General features: G+C 41.1%; 1 protein-coding gene across 1 annotated transcript in view; it reads left to right on the plus strand.

The window, feature by feature from the left end:
* Positions 1 to 253: 253 nt before the first annotated feature.
* The window catches only part of LOC100770294 (carboxylesterase 1E-like), a 34,521-nt gene continuing 15,371 nt past the window's right edge, over positions 254 to 19,403 (plus strand). The window contains exons 1-9 of the mRNA XM_027405607.2: positions 254 to 305; positions 3,915 to 4,119; positions 6,667 to 6,814; positions 9,469 to 9,602; positions 13,112 to 13,265; positions 15,083 to 15,187; positions 15,840 to 15,944; positions 16,666 to 16,704; positions 18,388 to 18,528. Coding sequence (XP_027261408.2) covers positions 254 to 305; positions 3,915 to 4,119; positions 6,667 to 6,814; positions 9,469 to 9,602; positions 13,112 to 13,265; positions 15,083 to 15,187; positions 15,840 to 15,944; positions 16,666 to 16,704; positions 18,388 to 18,528 — 1,083 coding nt within the window. The remainder of the gene's footprint in view (positions 306 to 3,914; positions 4,120 to 6,666; positions 6,815 to 9,468; positions 9,603 to 13,111; positions 13,266 to 15,082; positions 15,188 to 15,839; positions 15,945 to 16,665; positions 16,705 to 18,387; positions 18,529 to 19,403) is intronic.

Consider the following 19,403-nt stretch of genomic DNA (forward strand, 5'->3'; position numbering starts at 1 on the left):
GGTGTGTGAATACCCAGGTTAAGCAGAATTAGCAAGAGGTGTAGCTTAGAGATCTCAGGAATAGCCCTGGGAGCATCTTAAAAGAGGGAGGGAGTTTCTGTCATCAAGGATTTTATAATTGTGCTTAATGGCCAAGATTTCTGGGTGGGTCTGTAGCACAGCATTGAGGTCTGTACTCCAGCAGTGAGTACATTCTCGCTTATTGCAGACCAGAGTTGAAGACTTCACTGGATTGCAAGCCTGCTTTTCCAAGATGTGCCTTTGTGCTCTGATTCTGGTGTCTCTATCAGCCTGTGTGGCATTGGGTGAGTTCTTTTAAATACATGTCAAAATATTTGTTCCAGGTGTAGGTAGACAGAGATGTGTATATAACAAAGGCAAGACAGACCTAATTTGGTAGGGTTTTTGCTCTCTCAACCTGGATTCCTTTTTGGAGTGACCCAGACCAGGGTTTCCCTGGATCTGAACACAGTGGAATTAGGAAAGTCTAATAACTCTGACATCTCAGTTTTCTTACTTTAATGGACTGTAGGGTAGATTAGATAGATTGTTTGTGAAGTGTGTAGCATGGTGGTTGTTGAAAAAAGTGTAAGAAATGGATGATAAATAAGGATAGATCCCAAATGGAGTAGATTAAAAGAAAATATATGGTCAGATCAATGCACCAGGATCTGATGACCATTGGAAAGGCATTTGTTATTAGGAATTCTTAAAGGAATGGGTATAGAACTGGGTGAAGAACAAAGAAGAAGAACCAGGTTCAGTCAGAAAACACAAGAGTAGGGAGTCTTGACAAGGTGTTCTTTAGGATCTCTACTGAATGCAGAGGCAAAGCAGTGTAAGTAGGTGTAGGATTTGTTTGGATTGCAAGGGAAACTAGGGAATGCTACCTGTTTTGATTCTGTGGTGTAAGGCTCAAGGGTTGAAGGCAAAAGGAGAAAATAGGAGAAATACATGAGGAATAGAGAGTTGTTATCCTCCCTGATGTGGGACTAAAGTAAGGTTTAAAAATATACTAAAGTATGAGTGAGTGACGCTGGCTCCTTCTGACATGATCACAGTGAGTGAAATATCTTGGTAAAAGATGCCACTATCCAGGGGTGATGGGACATGCTTGTGACTGAGACTGTCACATGCTATGAGGTCTGGATAAAAGAATTGGCAAGGATACAGACTCTTGATTAGATAGATGCTAAGAGTGATAGTTCCTACTGGGTAATGGGGTCCTAAAAGTGAAATCGTCAGCCACCCAGATTTCAATTACAGTTAATACGTGGTGTAGCATTGAGTCTCAACATAGAGTCCTTCCATTCATCAGCTGAGAATTTAGACTCACAAGAACGTATACTCTTCCCCAAAGTTATCTAGAAATTCATGCTCTGATCTCCTGCTGGCCCAGGAATCCAGCCTCATCTTTTCTTGAGCTTATATTTGCTGTGCACATAAGATACTAAGAAAGGCCTAGACTGAGTAACAGTAAGAAAGGAATATGGAGAAGAATCCTTCAGTGCTGCTGGTTACCCAATGCTTCCAAACTGTTAAATGGGCATACTAACAGTACCAAGCAAGACTTTGGGGAATATTAAAAGAATTGAAATGTAAATTTGGCTTACAGGAGATTCCAGTATGTGACCATTCCATACAATGTAAGTGGTATCAAGTGTTGGTAATATTCTTGTCACCCAGCCTCATTATAACCAAATACACTTGAAAGTTCATCGCTAAACTAATCCCCCTCCATACCTAAGTGATTTGTATCCTGACACTCAACAATTTTGCCAACCCCTCCTCTCCCACTGCCCAGGCTTCCATGGTGCATGTCCTCCTGACACCACTCTGGTGGCTGCTCTCGCTCTAAGCTGTATCCATGCGTGCTTTGCATCTTTGGATCTCTCTTCATTTACACTTCCTCTCCCTACCATAGAGTCAATGTACACACACTGTGTACTCTCACTTCAAGTGGGTCATTCTTCCTGACCTTCTTCTAGTATTGAGATGACCAAACCCAGTGACATTTTCTTTTCTTTGTTGCTTCAGTTTGTCTATTTATGCCAAGCTAGCCTAAACTTGGGGTGATCCTTGGACCTCAGTCTCAGTCACAAGCATGTCCCATCACCCCTGGATAGTGGCATCTTTTACCAAGATATTTCACTCACTGTGATCATGTCAGAAGGAGCCAGCGTCACTCACTCACACTTTAGTATATTTTTAAACCTTACTTTAGTCCCACATCAGGGAGGATAACAACTCTCCATTCCTCATGTATTTCTCCTATTTTCTCCTGAGAAGTTTCTTCCTATTTATAAATGGGTCCAATCCTCAGAAAAAAAAGTCTTCAGTTCATGAAAAACATCAACCTGCAGTGCTACCATCTGTGGATCTCCTCATGTCCAGGATCTGGTGACATGGCAAAAAAAAAAAAAATTCAAAAGGAGAAAAATGAAGGATTGGCTTCTAATGACATTTGCATGGCTCAAAGCTTGTAACTTGGATTTTGCCAGGGAGTTTACAGTGTTAATGGCTCTCATATCTATAAAGCTCATCTTAGACTTTGGGTGGGATTATGTCCCACTAATTTAATGATCTTAAAGTAAAAACATACATCATCAGTTAAATGCCATTAAATCAAAACATCTTAACTTGGGCATCAAATGCTCATCTCTACTCCAATCTTTTCTTGATTTTATTTATTAATAAATTAGAATTAGAATCAGAAACAAGGAAAAATAACCCAAATGTACACACTATGGGGTTGGCTCTCTTAACCATGTGTCATGGATACCAATTTATAAGCTACTTTCCCGTGAAGACTCCCCAGTGCCACACACTATTTTTTCTATTTGATAAGAGTCTGGAATTTTCTTTTGGGTACACATTTTAAGGACATGTGCTTTTCACTCACAGCATTTGTATACAGTGATACTCTAACAACATGACCAGTAAGCAAATGATGAAACATCAGGGTTGTTGATGGTGAGGTGTAGTCTCTTGATGGAAGACCAGGTTGGTATCTTCAGATCCCACAGAAGTTAGAAGGAAGACAGATGAGGAAGATGCAAGGCCATGAGGAAAGATGCCTGCATAGCAAGAATGGAGCCAATGGTTCAGACAGGGCCTGACATCTAGTGCCCTTTACCTTTAGATGGCCCTACACAGAGGCACCAGAGTATTTTAGAAGACCACTGTGTTCTTGGGACCAAAACTGTTACTGCTGCATACTACTCCATGGCATGAAACCTAATATTATCCTCATTCCTAACTTGCACCTGTTCATCCTAAATTATCTTACCCTTCCTACAGAATTCTGACAGCAGTGATATGTTAACCTTCTTTCATAGCCATGCCCTGTGTTAAATCTGTCTTACTCTTATTTCTTCTTGCTTGGTTATCCCTTAGCCTTTCATCTTTCCTAACTTCCTCAAGTACCAGTTCTAATGTGGTGACACCATTCAGAAGGGCTTTTTCGTTCTTCTAATTCCTATGGCATCTACCTGGTTCTTTTCACAGGATGTACCTCTTTCATCTCAGAATTTGCTCAGCCATTGTGACATGAGGGATAAATTCTTGTTTGTTCCATCATCCAATATGAGTCTCTCCCCAAGATCTTATTGGATAAGAGTCTCCACAGGCTTCTAAGAGGGAAACCAAAGTCTTGTTTACCTCAGACTATCCTTGCTTTGCAGTGACCTTTTGATAGATGCTTTTCTAGTTTCAATTTCAGCTTGCTTTTCCATTTGGTGTTCTCAAATGAGAGTAGTTTTCCTCTTAGTCCTTTTATGTCAGAAGGAAATGAGACTTATAAAAGTTCATGTGATTTATTCAATGCCACATTTTGAAAGTGCCCAAACCTGCCTAGAACACAGATCTGACCTTTTTCTTCAGATGAATTTATGTGTCATCTCTTTGTATGGCAGGACACCCATCCTCAGCACCTGTGGTGAACACCGTTCATGGCAAAGTCCTGGGGAAGTATGTGAACTTAGAAGGATTTTCACAGCCTGTGGCCGTCTTTCTGGGAGTTCCCTTTGCCAAGCCCCCTCTTGGATCCCTGAGGTTTTCTCCACCACAGTCTCCAGAGCCCTGGAACTTTGTGAAGAATGTCACCTCCTACCCTCCTATGTAAGCCACTCTTGCAGTTAGGAAATAAATCTCTGAATGAATCAGAAAGGAATCAAATCAATTCTCTGATCTGCTATACATTGTTTTGGAGTCCTTCATGAATACTATAGAATAATTTCTGAACCACAATAGCTTTCTGGAGTCCCCTGTACAGCACCTGTGCATTGAGTGCCCATCTTGAACCAGGTGTGCTCCAGTATCAAGACACACTATTGAGCCAAACTCAAACTCCTAGAATCATTGAGCTGTGTTTTAGTACAAGGAAGAGACTAGAGAAAGCACAGACATTAATAAATAAATAATTCAATACATTAGAATATAAGTAAGGAAATGAGATATTCCAGTGTTATCTATCCTAGTGAAATCTCTTCTTTGCTGAAAGCTGGAGGGGACATGAAGAAGAGAATCCCCTCCCAGATGTGTCTAGCTGCCCACTAACAATTTGAACAGTGGTTTCTGTGCCCAACTATCCTGAAAAATTACAGTTCTATATTGACTCATAGCCACCCCCAGAGAACCCAAGACATTCACAAATATCACTTCTAATGTTTCTCTCCTAAGTAAGGGACATATGAGGCTACCCAAGGTTCCTCCTCTGGCTGCCTTCTTTTCTGATATCATATATATTGTTTTTAAGTTTTGATCCCAAATGTACTCATGTACTGCAAGCAAGTCCAGAAACATGCAGAAGTAAATTTAAGAAAACAAAAACCACATGCAATATCCATATCACAAGAGAACTGCTATTATAACATTAATATTACTTTTCAGTCATTTACCTGTTGTCTATTTCTCAGAAAATGATTCATACACTCAGATAGCTTAGGTTGCCTCCAGGCTTATAGTTGCCATCAGTGCCACTCTGTCACTAATTATCATAGCCTGATATTTAATAGCAACACAAAAGCCAACAGGGAACTGAAATATATCTACTCAGTCTCTAATTTGGTGTCCTGAAATTGTCTTTGGTGTTCTTGGTGGTATAAATGATGCTATAATATTTTGGCTAATAATTGTACATATTGGTGTCTGTTTTAGGGTCAGTTCCAAGAAATTTCTGAGGAATGAGTAAGAGCCTTTTGTTAAGTGTTACTCCAAGAATATCTAAGTCTGTCAGCTTCCTCCATGGACATATAAGAACATTCATTCATAGACACCTGCCAGTGCTTGGACCTATTAAAAGGATAATTTGTGGGTACTGGAAAGAGGACTCAGCAATTAAGAGCAGTTGTTGAGCTTGTAAAGGACCAGAGTTTAGTTCCCATCAGCAACATTAGGTGGTTTACAACTGCCTATAAATCCTGCTCCAGATCATCCAATGCATTCTTCAGACCTGACGGGCAGTATTACACAGTGTGTATACCCTCATATATACATACACATATGTATAAATAAAAAATGAATAACCTGTGACTCTTGGGCAAACAAGATAAAATATAATACCTAGAACAACAATAAATTTGATTTTATTGTTGTGGAATTTATTTGAATATTAGTGAAATTGAATTTCTATCATTTTAATAGATTGAATTATTACTTTTGAATTAATTTGAATTATTGCTTTTGTTGACTTAATAAAGCCTCCAGAGAACAAGGGACTAGACATACATTTTCTGGTTTCACTTTAGCCTCAAGGCAACTTCATCATCTGGGCGCTGAGAGCCTCACTTAGACATACAGTGGCCAGTGTGACTTTCATCTGTGTCACATAAGATTGGATAATGCTACTTACTTAAATTAAAAGCATTTCACAGCCTAGATCATCCTAGCTGTGTGACATTAGGCAGACTCTCAAACTTCCCTCTCTTTGTTTCCTCATCCACAATCTGAGAGTAAAAATAGAATCCATGTGTAGGGATGCTTTGCTGTTTGTACATTAGGAAAGTTTAAATCAGTGCCAGACACAATTACTACCTTTTTACCCCTGTAATCTGTCATCACAGAGTACAGCAGTGATTTCTGGGATAAAAAGATGATATAAAGCCTGATATTCCACCCCTTAAGCACTCAGCTCACATGGACCAGGAAGTTTGGGACCCAGAGCAAAGCTTGAATTCACCCAAGGTCATCCACCTCATCAGTGGCTATAGCAGGATAGAAAGCAGTTCTTATGAGTTTATTCCACAAAGCTATCACTCCTGTCCTGCAGCAGGTTGTCATTGGAGGTAGCCCTTCTGGTTAATAGAAGTCTCCAAAGAGGTAGAGTATGGAGGAGCACAGATATCCTGCAGCCCACTGTACAAAGCACATCTGAGCTATCATCTCCCAGAGCAGTGCACTATATGAGTACTTCTGTCTTTGGTTCAGAGCTTCCCAGAGGCTCTCTGGAAAGGGTGAGGCATCAAGTTGATCTCCATATTCGGAGTTGAGAGACCATTAGAGTCCCAGTTCCCACTAGTATTCTTAGATACCCTCTTAGCAATTACATCTAATTCTGGTCCAGTGAAAATAGCTCTATTCACAGTGTCAAGCCTTCAAGGTGACCTTTTCAGCTTTGTTCTGGAGGAGCATCTACTATTACTTTTTTTTTTTTTTATCTCCTCCTAGGTGCTCCCAAGATGCAGCTGAAGGTCAAATGGTCAATGACCTCCTAATAAACAACAAGGAGAAAATTCACCTGCAGTTTTCTGAAGACTGTCTCTACCTGAATATTTACACTCCTGCTGACTTAAGGAAGAATAGAAACAGGCTGCCAGTAAGTGTGGAGCCCAGTGACTCAGACTTCTGAGTTCCAGCATCTAGATCTTTGTGCAACTAGAAGACAACAGCAGCAGCTGGGCACAGGGCAGCATGGGCAGATTGAGTGAAGGTTTCCTCTGACCACACCTGTCCTTGTTTCATGGTTGCCCATCAATATCAGATTTGCTGAGCACCTGGAATTACACCCTCATTTGCATGCCCTCTTATGCTACTAAAAGGAAAAGGGCTGCTTTCAGCTTTCAGTTATTACGTTAGGATCTGACCCCAGAGCAGCCAAGACACAATTTACAATGATGTTGGTGCCAGAAGGAATCTTAGAGAAAAATGTACAGACCAAGCCTTTCTATACAGATAGAGAAACTGAGATTCAGGTGGGGAAGGGAGGGCACCGAAGGAAGGGATCCCTGGACAAGAGCCAAAGTCTTCTGTTTTTGCACTTGTGCTCCTAGGCAGGAGCTGGCAAGGGGGATGCGTGGTGCTTTTCTCCCCACATTACCTGTGGCAACTGCCAGGTGGAAACTCTCATGGTCCATGATAGCTGTGTGGAGGGAGGAGTCTGGGGCAATCTCATAAGCACTTCTCATGTCTGTTGCCAACTATCTGTGATTTTATTGTAGCTCCTTCCACTCCCTAGTTGCCTTCGGCATGTACTGATAGCCAGGTGAATCAGCATTTCCCATAGAAATTAAGAGGCAGAAGTAGGATATGTTGCCAGTTATAGGTCAGAGTCTTATATTTTTGGTTGTGAGCCTAAACTTTAAAGGCTGAGCCATCTCCCAAGCCCTAGGCCAGAGTCTTAAGGAGGACTACTATAAAAGAGATGATCCTTGAAGTGGAATAATACAGGTTGTGAGAACCCACACAATATCTGAGCATCCACTAGGATAGAACTCAAAATGAAGGAGGAGGCTGTGATCTCGAGAATAGTATTTGGTCCTAAACATGCATAGTTTGCACAAGGAGGTGATAAAATATCTCATTCCCACTCATTCATTTGCCTCTGTTTTGGACTCAGTGTGGCTACACAGACACTCTGGGTCAGAGGAAATAGGAACATAGACCATTGCAGAGAGCATTTGCTGCCAGGGCCTTGTCATGTGGTCTGCACACACATCACAACTTTTTCAGCTGTCAATGCCAACCAGCCCTTGAGTTCAGTCTTTACTCAAGATGAACTTGACTCAGTCTTTCCTTGGATATAATCAGTCCTATAGGACTAGAAATAGTGAGCCTGGGGGTAGGACACTCCCTAGCAATGCCCACAAGCCTTGACCACAGGGTCTGGGTTTGAATTCTTGGTCTACATTTCATTGCTGAAGGGCCAAACCATGGTTTACCTTCTCAGCTGTGTGAACACTTGAGGGTGACTACCAAGCCAGTCCTGGTTCAGTAGGCAGGACAGCAGCAGCAATGCACCAGAAAGAAAGGATTGTAGTCAGACTCTTTGTTAATGCCTTAGAGCTGTAGGGGTTCCAATTCCCATCCAGCATCAGCTTACTGAATTGTGGCCATGAGCCATGGCAAGAGATGGGCAATCAGTGTGAAGCCACTGGGGCCAGATGGCTGAGTCAGGTCCTATCTCCAGCTTTCATTAGGGTGGCATTTCATGCTTACCTAACCTATTTTCCTATCTGTCAAGGTGGACAGTATAAGTATCTACATTGTGGTTAGATAATCATTTTAAATTACTCAGAATACTCTCACTGAATATTTTGTTATTTTTATTAGTAATGTTATATAAATAAATTATATATATACATATATATATATATATAACATTATGTAACATTATAACTTTATCCTCTCTCAGTTGTATAAAACATGAATATTAAAATACAGGAGTCATGAATTAGAGGCTTTTGTGTGCTCCCTTGGTCTCAAGTCTATTCACCATGGATGAGTTCTAGGTACTCATGTAGTGAAATGATTGAAGACTTTATAGAGGATGTGGATGTGAAAAGGGATTTTCAGGATGGGGGGAACTTGAGTGTGCAGAGGCTACAGAGAGAGGGACCATTGGGAAGGGATGTCATTGAGGATGTGTGTGGAACTTAATACATCAGGTACATTAGTATTAACAGTGCTGAAAGTAAAATTTGAATATTGCCTCTGGCTTATTTTCAGACATCAAGATGGTACAGTGGTAGAGAGCACGTGATATTCTGGCTCCCTTGTTTCCCATAATAATGCTTCTTTTTTTGCAAAGATTTATTTACTATATATACAGTATTTGCCTTAATATTTCCCTACAGGCCAGAAGAGGGCACTACATCTTATTACAGATGGTTGTGAGCCATCATGTGGCTGGTGGGAATTGAATTCAGGGCCTCAGAAAGAGCAGCCAGTGTTCTTAACTACCCAGCCATCTCTCCAGCCCTGATAAGGCTTCTTACATTGAAAAGACCTGAATAGACACTGAACAGGGAGGATCCATTGGGAAAAGTAGAGGAAGATGACTATGATAACCTCCAGGGCCTAGCCAGGCAAGATGAGGACAGAGACTACCTTTTTCCAACCTGCTTCCACTCCTTGAATTTAAGTGGTGGTCTTTTCCAGCCAGGGTCTGAACAAGAAAACCAAACCAGAAAACCTGAGCTCCTTCTCAATTCTACTTCCTATGACCAGGATGGTTCTTTTCTTGTTGTGCAGGTAATGGTGTGGATCCATGGAGGAGGACTGGTAGTGGGTGGAGCATCCACCTATGATGGACTGGCCCTCTCTGCCCATGAAAATGTGGTGGTGGTGGCCATTCAGTATCGCCTGAGCATCTGGGGATTCTTCAGGTAGGGTTTTGGACACTTGTATCTGCCTTATTAGACCTGCATTAGTCTTTTTTTTTAAATAGCAACATATCTGAAATTGATTGATGATAAAGAAGACATGTTTATTAGGCATAGAATCTGAGTGCCCACAGTCACCAAACAGACTGGGCTATTGCAGCAGAGTTGGATGGTGAAAGGCTCTGCCTTACAATGCAGCAGTTGAGGAAAAGAACTTTAGTCTGTAGGATAAAGGGCAAAGCACATGGGAAGACAATAAGCTGGGGAGAAGGGAGGGACAGGTAAACATCTTAGATTTCTTTTTATTGCTGTGATAAAATATCAAAACCAAGAGCAGCTTAGGAAAGAAAGGGGTTTTTGGCTTATACCTCTGAATCATAGCTGATCACTGAGGGAAGTTAGGGCAGAAATTTTTGAAAAGAACTAAAGCAGAGACTATGGAGGAATGCGCTTACTGGCTAGCTTTCAAGGTTCACCCATCTTACTTTTCATATATTGGAGGACAACACACAGTAGACTGGGTCGACCCATCCATTGTCATTAGTTAAGATAATGCCTCCAGCAGCTTGCCTACAGGTTAATGGAGTGGAGGCATTTTGTCAATTATTATTCTCTTTTTCCAGGTGATTCTAGCTTGTTTCAGGTTGACAAAGAAATTATTAGCACTCATATACTTACACAGGTACAAGCTCACTGTCTCAAGAAGAAACCTGATTCCCCGAACACACAGACCCTAAAAGAATTCAGTGTGTCCAATGACCTAATTACCTTTCACTGGGCCTCACCTTCTACAAATTCTAACACTGCATAATGCTGTTGTCTTCTTAGGGACCAACCCCCCAGCACATGAACTGTTGTCACATCAATCATATCCAAACTATCAAAACAGCAAAATCAAAAAGGCATTAGTGATGTCCTTCTTCATGAAGATGTTTGCTAAGTTTCTCCAAGATGTTCACAGTTCTGTCTTTCTTGGATAATATCCTTCTTCATTCCCCAGCCACACGGGTCCTCTTCCTCCTGGGCTCCCTTTCAGGATGTTTATTCTACTCACCAAACTTGTGCTTGCCTTGGGAGACCAACTCTTCACGCTGCCATTGCTGTTGTTTTAGTACTCATCCATTTTTGCCTGTGCAGCGCAGCTCACTGCATTCCTCTGTGACAGCATCAGCACCAGCATTGCCCTTGAATGTTTGACATCTTCTCATAGGAAAATATGGAAGAAGAGGGAACTCAGTTAGTGGTGCTGCAGGCAAGTTTTTTACTACCCACACTGCCAGGCTGTTGTCAAGGCCAACTATGACCTCTATGAGTGCTCATCCCAAGCTCATGTGGCTCACTGCATCAGCCACAGACAATCTATTCTGGCCTCTTTAAGATGCTCCCATTCATGGCTTTGGCTGGTGGCTCCCTCTCAGGTAGTCCTTCCCTACTCTGTGGTCAGGCTCTATGTGTCTCCCTCTTTACTAGCTGCGAATGGCCCCAGAATTACTTAACACAATTCCCTGTTTGTAGTCTTCACCTTTCCTTTGAACCCCAGGTGCTCCTCTGTTGCTAACACCTCATCTCCCCTCTGGTTGTGTGCAGGGCCCATCCTACTTCATAAGACCTTTGTCAACAAGTAATTGTTCCCTACAACAAAGACCTTGCTTGTTTCCCATAAGATCCTCTGCATAGCTCTCACAGCTCCAACTTCCTGGGTGATCTGGACTAAAAGGCTTTAGGACTCCTCATTTTCTCCTAGCCCACATCCAGCGTCCATTCTCTTTATTTACTTATGAAAGCCCTAAGTCTTAGCCTGTTATAAATCCTTAGTTTATATAAACCTGTTAATTTACTGTGAGGGTGTTCTACATAGTGTCCATAATGCTCTGGGCAATGACTGAGTCATGTCAGTCCTCTGCACAATGTCCCCATTATTTACAATAACACATGAACTCTAGCCAAGTCTCCCAGTCTGGTTCTACCTGCATTTCATGACAACCACCCTCACACTGTTATCCCTAGGGATTTTGTAACTTATAAATATTTTCATTACTACTTCATAACTACAATTTTGCTACTATTATGAATCATAATATAAATATCTGATTTGTGACCAGCAAAAGCGTTATGACCCACATTTTGAAAACTGATGTTCTATGCCATGGACCACCCCAGCCATCTATAGGAGTCCCGGGATGAGGGTCCTCGAAGAAGGTTGGGTAAGGATTTGGCTGTGACAAACAGAAACAAACACAGAGGTAGTTTGAATCTGAGTGTATTTTTCAATTCTCAAACAAGGCTTTTTTTAATAGATAAATTTTCTCAGGGGATGTTTTTGTTAAGCAAACCCAAACATATGACATTATTGTTACTTGGGACAGTGACACAGAAATCCAAAACATAGGATCATTCAGGGCTAATCAAAACACAAAATTGTCCTTGGTTAATCAAAACATAGGACTTTCCTTGATTAACATAGGATTATACAAGGCTAACCTCATATTTTTTAAATCAAATTAGTATATTTATGGTCAGTTATTGTTTAACATCTATGCCTAGTTCTTGTGAGTTTTTGAAAATATTGAGCTATTTTAACTATTATTAAAATTATTATTAAATTAATAAATTATTAATAAATTAATTCTTATTAATAAATTATTATTATTAAAACTCTTATTAAAATTTTTCTTTACCAGATACTTAAGCCCACTCTCGATGACATATGTATAGCCATATGGAATTTTACTGTTGGGAAAGTTCTTACTATTTGTGCTTATGTGAATGACATGAATGATTTGGAAAGCACTGGTTATTCCTGAGATGAGGCCATGGCTAGTGACCACATTTCAGGGGATGTTTCTTATCTATTTCTTTTCTTTGAAATGTCAGCATAGACTTTTAGGAACATTTCGTTAATGTGAAAAAAAGGAATAGAAGAACAAACAGAAATTGCCACAAGAATCACAGCACAATATTTTTCTCAGGCTGAGTTCCACAACTGTTTCCAGGAAACCTCCTTCTTTTAAAGTTATCACCTCAGTCTGTGGAACTTGTCACACAGAATCTACTGGATTGGGTGTAGCAGTGGATGCTAATAAGACCCATATTAATTTTACTTAGGTCTATACCAAATGCCACTGTCTCAGTGAGACCTTCCCTAGTCATGAGACCTCAATACTACCTCATTATTTTACTTTTCCCTCTTTCTTGTGACTTTCTTTTTCCAGTGGAATGATACTCCCTTTTAATCTGTTGGTTTGTGGTCTACGGTGTGAAATGAATGCAGTCAGATTTTGTCTTCTGGTGTCCCAAAAGTGCAGTTGGATGGATGGATGATGGATACTCATACATAGTTGCTGAAAGAAATAGCGAGAGCCCCATGAAGATCAATGTAGGGATGAGAGGCAGATGAAGTTCTGTGTCAGCCATTAAAGTGTAGCCTGGTTCTAGAATGTTCATTGAGGAACCCCAGTCCATCTGAGGACCTGAGACCCTTGCTATTCATGTCTTCTTATAATTTCTTGCAGCACAGGGGATGAACACAGCCGGGGAAACTGGGGTCATTTGGACCAGGTGGCTGCACTGCGCTGGGTTCAAGACAACATTGCCAATTTTGGAGGAGACCCAGGCTCTGTGACCATCTTTGGAGAGTCAGCAGGAGGTGAAAGCGTCTCTGTTCTTGTGAGTGTCCCAGGCAATACATGCCTAGTTTTGGTGAATTTGCTGATGGGACCTTTGGAGACCAGTCATCTCCAAGGAACACAGGCATCTTTACTTTGAATACAGAAGCTCAGGAATCTATTTATTGCAGGACAGTAGATGTGGAGGAGTTAAGGAACAAACTAACACTTTGGCTTCTAGAAAGTTCACTCTCCAGGTTTGTTTTCTAGAGCCATAAGCATGTCCAGTTACAGCTTGGGACAATGACAATTCTAGTATTCTCACTTGGTTAATTTCCCCCTTGTTAAATATTTAGCATCAAGACTCACCACTTCTAATTGTAAGTAGAGTTGAGTATAAACCACAAACAGGAAGAAGTATTTCTAGGCTCATATGCAGATCTACATGCTAAGGCCCCACATGCTGAAAGCCAGCAGGGAACTCTGAGACGTTCTTTTGACTTGCCAATACCCTAGAGGGAGGGCAGCTGACTCTGGAGCAGGGGGATGAGGTTTGCTTGGCGTATGGACAAGAAGAGGAATGGATAGAAGTAAGATGGGCAAGCCCTAGCAGCGGATGTGAGACACAAATGCATGGAGATATAAATGCCTTGCTGATGTGGAGAATGGAACTTAGGGAAATTCTAAGAGAAGCTAAGAAATAGAAAAATTTTGTGGCCCATAAAACACTACTAAGTGCTAACTCACACTTGAGCAAAGGTATCTATTGCTATTCTCTCTCTCTCTCTCTCTCTCTCTCTCTCTCTCTCTCTCTCTCTCTCTCTCTCACACACACACACACACACACACACACACACACACACACACACTTCCCTCTCTGAATCAGTGTATAAATCTGACAACCTATGATCCAGTTGCATCTACTGATCATCTAAGAACCTTGTATTATCTATTGATATCACCTATCTATAGCATCCATCTATACATCTAGCATCTGTCCATTGATCTATGCATCTATCTATAATCTATTGATCCATCTTTCATCATTTCTTTGTCATGTCTCCTTCCATTATCTGATTCCATATAGTCTTAATTAAATTCCATTGTTTCAGTGTAATTTTCCTTAATAATGTACTGTGTTACAAATATCTCACTAAACAAAGCATTATTACATAACACTATGATTTATAATTGTACAAAATTCCACATTGAGAAATTGCTTGTTTACTCAATATCCTAATATATGGATATTGAAGTATTCCAATTGTTTCCACCATAAAAAACACAATATTAAATATCTTCTGTACCTCTGACCATTTCACACTTCCCCTCACCCTTCCTGCTTCCCTGCTTCCTCTCTTTCAATTTCCTGTTGCTGTCCCATAAGCTCTATCCTCAGCCATTTTTATCATGACCCCTATTCTTCTGGTAAGTTCTGAGTAATAAATATTCCATCGCAGAATTTGTGGCTAGGAATTGCCAAAACTATCTTTCAGGTAGTTTAGATCATCATGATGGCACTTGCCATACACTTTCTGTTTTGTATATTCTGGTTCCACTACACTGAGGATCTGTGGGGATCTCAGATCCCAGGTCTCAGAACCAGGCCAAGAATGACAAGTTCCCTTATTTCCAGAGATCACTGCAGTCCCTAGGTGAATGAGTGGGGTAGGGGAGAGGGTAGAAGGAATCTTAAATGGCAATAAGAAATAGAAACCATGGATTTGAGAATTCAGCAAGGAGTTGGTATGTGGGAGAGGTGGGATGGAGGATTGGGAAGGGGTAAATTACACAACTATAATCAAAAATTATTATAAAAAGGGTAAGCTGGCCATTTTGTGCATAGAAATTCTTTCCTCCTCTTCTCCTTCCCTCCAGGTGTTGTCTCCTCTGGCCAAGAAACTCTTCCACAGAGCCATTTCTGAGAGTGGTGTGGTTTTCACTTCTGGTTTATTCATGGAGGATGTCACTTCATTGACTGAAGTAAGCCCCAACTTGGACAACTCCTGTGTCCTTTTGTCTGATTTCCTGAGGCCTAGACAGGGGTGCAGGTGGGGGTGTCTTACTACTTGTGAGATTCAACTCAAGGGATTCCTGAAGTAAGAGTGGCTGAACCGGAAGGGCTTTTATGGTCTCATCTAAGCCACATTCTGCTGGTACCTCACCTGTCTTCCTCTGAGTCATGTTACTCAGATGACTTGCAGTTCTGGACAGGTTGCGTGCTGAAATGGGTGCATGCCATCTATATTGGTTCTCATACACTGTGTGCTGGAAGCTGAAGTCAAATGACCTGAAAGTGAGCAAATGGATCTGAACTAAACAGTGAGATCATGAATCCTGGCTCTCACTTGTCTGTGCATGGCTTCTCTTGAGATATTTTGATATTTTGTTCATTTTTAAAGTTATAAGGAAACAATCAGATATGTAAGTGGCTCATTGATATCTAATGTCAGAATTATAATTAAAACAAAACAATAATTCATGGGTTCCAGAAACCACACCGGCTTGTCTAGAGTGTTTTCAGGAAGGCTTTCCTGCCTTTAGTGATGGGGCTTAGGACAAAACCCACTGTCTACACAAATGGTGGATACTAATGCTGCTCACGACCTCTGCTGTTGCCTGTTATCTCATGCAGAAAATTGCTGTTATTGCTGGGTGCAAAACAACCACATCTGCTGTCATTGTTCACTGCCTTCGACAGAAGACAGAGGACGAGCTCTTGGAGGTCATGCAGAAAATGGTGGGTGTGTAGTCTAGTGAACTTGCTCTCCAAGCTTAGACCCAGGCTTCATTCAGTCTTCTGTCATCTGACACTAAAGTGATGCAGGCTGGAATTTTCTTTTTTTTTTAAAAAAATATATTTATTTTTTTATTTTTACCTATTGGGGGGAGTGTGCCAAATGCATTTTTTGTGCTTACTTTTTTAAAATAATTTTTAGTTTTGTAAATTAAATACAATTGCATCATTTCTGCCTTTCCTTTCCTCCTTCATGCCCCTCTTGCTTTCTTTCAAATTCTTGACCTCTCCTTTTTAATTATTGGTGTGTGTGTGTGTGTGTGTGTGTGTGTGTGTGTGTGTGTGTGTGTGTGTGTGTGTGCTAGAAATGAGCTTCTAGGAGTCAGTTTTCTGTTGTGAGAGCACACATTCTTTGAAGCCTTCAACAGGAAAAGGGATGGGTTGAAAAAGAATCCTTAAAAACTAATATCTTAGTATGTTTCTGGATCTGGGTGCTCAGAAGATATCCCTGAAAATCCACACCTACGTTTCCATTCTGTGGCTTCCCTATGAAGCACACACTCTCTGCTGCTCCCCTCCAAGCCATGCTCCTCCTTGTACCATGAAGAGATGACCCCATGTGGGGTTCTCTTACTTCAGCCAAGGAGAAACTAAGAGCACAGCCCAAATGATCAGATTTTATACCAGGAACATTGACCACCATAATGTCTCTTTGTTTCCACAGAACCTCTTTAAGCTTGATTTACAAGGAGATACCAAAAAGGTAAGGATGGTTTATGGTTTGCAGCTATCCAGTGTTAGTCTTCAACTAACTACAGTTGGTTGGATTCCCCATGGTGGAATCATACTAATTTCCTATGGGTACTGTTGAGGCCTGGAGCAGCAAATTTAACACAACCAAGGAAACCAGAGTCATGGCTGGCCCTGCTGCCCTGACGGCCAGTTCAGTGATCCAAATCAGCAATTCTTTATCCTTTTCTTATTTGCATTTCTTGCTCAAAAACTAGTCCTGTGAGAAGAGATGACATTATAACTTTTCACTATCAAAATGAGGAGATTGCTAGCAAAAAGTCTTGGGAGCCATTGTTGAGCACAAACCTCTCAAGATGACACAGGGCTCAGGAGGTTTGTAGGGAGGGGCCTGAGATGTCAATCCTGAGGCTACCACATTGTATCTTATGCCAGGGAAACTCCAACAGAACCCTCCATCTTGTTCCTTCCATCCTTGCACCTACCTCCCAGCAGTGACCAGAGTGGAAAAATCAGTTATGCAGCCTCCTACACTTCTGCTTTTCACTTCCTCCCTGATGATCCCATCATTTCCCCTAAATGTCTGAGAGGCCAAAATGAGACTTTAACCATTTGGCAAAGTTTAAGGAAGTATTCATTATGTGGAAAGATATGAGCTGCTATACAGCAAATTATCTGTCCCTCTTGAGGAATTCCATCCTGAAGAAAAACTTTTGATCTATATTTCGGGTCTTGGTCATTGTTAAGATAAAAGAGAAAGTGGAAGATGGTATCAGGATTCCTACTCTATGGTGTTCTACCCCATGGCCCAGACAGTCCTGGGATTAGACCTGCATGAAGTCAGTGTTAATGAAACAGCATCCAAAATAGGGGGAGGATGTTTGCCTGTCAGAGGATGAGGTCATTCTGCGGTGTGATCATGTGGTACCTACATTTTGTGACAAGACTTTGGAAAAGGTAAGGAACCATCTAATCTTGTAGAAGTATGTGGTTAAACTTCACACAAGGATAATGAATTTGAAAAGTTCATATCATAGAGCATGATTGTGAAGCTGAAGAAATGTAGTGTCTTGTTATGGGGTAGGGAAAGGAGAGAAATAGTGAGTTCTGCCCACTTGGTGGTTTACTAAATCCTAGGTCAATTAATTATTTTTAAAAATCTACGTAATATATTGTGTCTTTAACTAGGACTTCACACATAATATAAAGGTGCTGCCATTGTGGTGACAGGCATTCTGCATTTCCCCTGAAGTAATGGCTTAGGATCACTAATTCAATGTTCATGATAACCTTGCAGATCTAAGGTATAGGGAGGAATAACTCACTATAATAGTGTAAGGAATAGTGAGGGTTAATTGTAGGTGATGTGCTACAAATGAAATATATCATACGTGACACATGTTAAATTTGAGTTAAGTATCCCCTTCTTCCTTGCCACCATTACCTTGCTATAGAAAGATGTCCATAATCAGGTCTTTGTGACTCTAGACCTTCAGCTCCCATCTAAGACACCCTGAGTTTCTGTCTACAGTCATGGGTTCTATGTTCCAGCTGCAATCATAGGGTCTATGTTCCAGCTTCAGTCATAGGGTCTATTTTCCAGCTGCAGTCATGGGGTCTATGCTCCAGCTGCCCCTTGGACAGGGAGAGAAGGAGATGCCAATGATCACTGACACTGTTCTGCTCTTTTCTCCAGCTCTATCCCTTTATGCCTACTGTGATTGATGGAGTGGTGCTGCCCAAGGCTCCAGAAAGGATTCTGGATGAAAAGAATTTCAACACTGTCCCCTTTTTAGTGGGAATCAACAAGCAAGACTTTGGCTGGATCCTGCCAAATGTGAGCATAAATGGAACTGTTTGACAGGTGCCCCTCCTCCTACAAATTACTCATCCAACTCTGCACCCATAAGCTCTTTGTTCAAGTCTTGCTTGGTGTCCAGGGCAGCTCTCCCTATTGTTATGTGTTGATTCTTTCATGGAAACCCTTGTTAGGAATAACCTAACCTGTAACCTGAGAAATGTTGCCTGGGAACATGTCATCTTTTCCTTAATGAATTCTGGAATTCCGAGGATTCTGGGCCTGTAGAGACCATAATTGTGAGATGAAATAACCAAAAAAATTCAAGAAAGGAGTTGAGAGCATCAGGCTGGGTCACAGAAAGACACATTTGTACTTGGCCCATCAAGTCTCACGGGTCCTATGGGTTCTCTCAGTGTCTCAAGGACAATGTTCACAAAGGTGATCTGACTGACTTGTTTCTAATGGGTAAGAAGAGGTTTTCTTCTTTAGTGATTACAGAACTCACCAACAGTGGTTAAAACAGGGCAGGGTTTACCCAGTAATATAATTAACTGGGAGGTAAAGATTAAACATGACCTGGACTCAAATCCTTGACACCAAGGGTAGGGATGTTTTTGGTTTGACAACACATAATTGCCAGTTTCTATAGTGACTTATGTAAAAGAAATGCCAGGGACAAGTCTTGCCATCAGTTGGTTGTCCATAGGGAAAGTGTAATTTTTGCTTGAAAGCATTGGGCTTTGTCAGGCAGGCATAGAAAGAGCTCATAGGGTCTTAAGTTGCTGAAACAATGCTAAAATCAGGGTTCTAAGAGTAGAATTCCTGATAGGATGAGTACATGCTGAAAGTTACATAACTGTCACTGGGGGACTTCAGATGTCATCAAAGAACACAGCCTTAATGGTTGAAAT

This window comes from Cricetulus griseus, chromosome 3 (genome assembly GCF_003668045.3).
Source record: "Cricetulus griseus strain 17A/GY chromosome 3, alternate assembly CriGri-PICRH-1.0, whole genome shotgun sequence".
In the NCBI taxonomy this organism is placed as follows: Eukaryota; Metazoa; Chordata; class Mammalia; order Rodentia; family Cricetidae; genus Cricetulus; species Cricetulus griseus.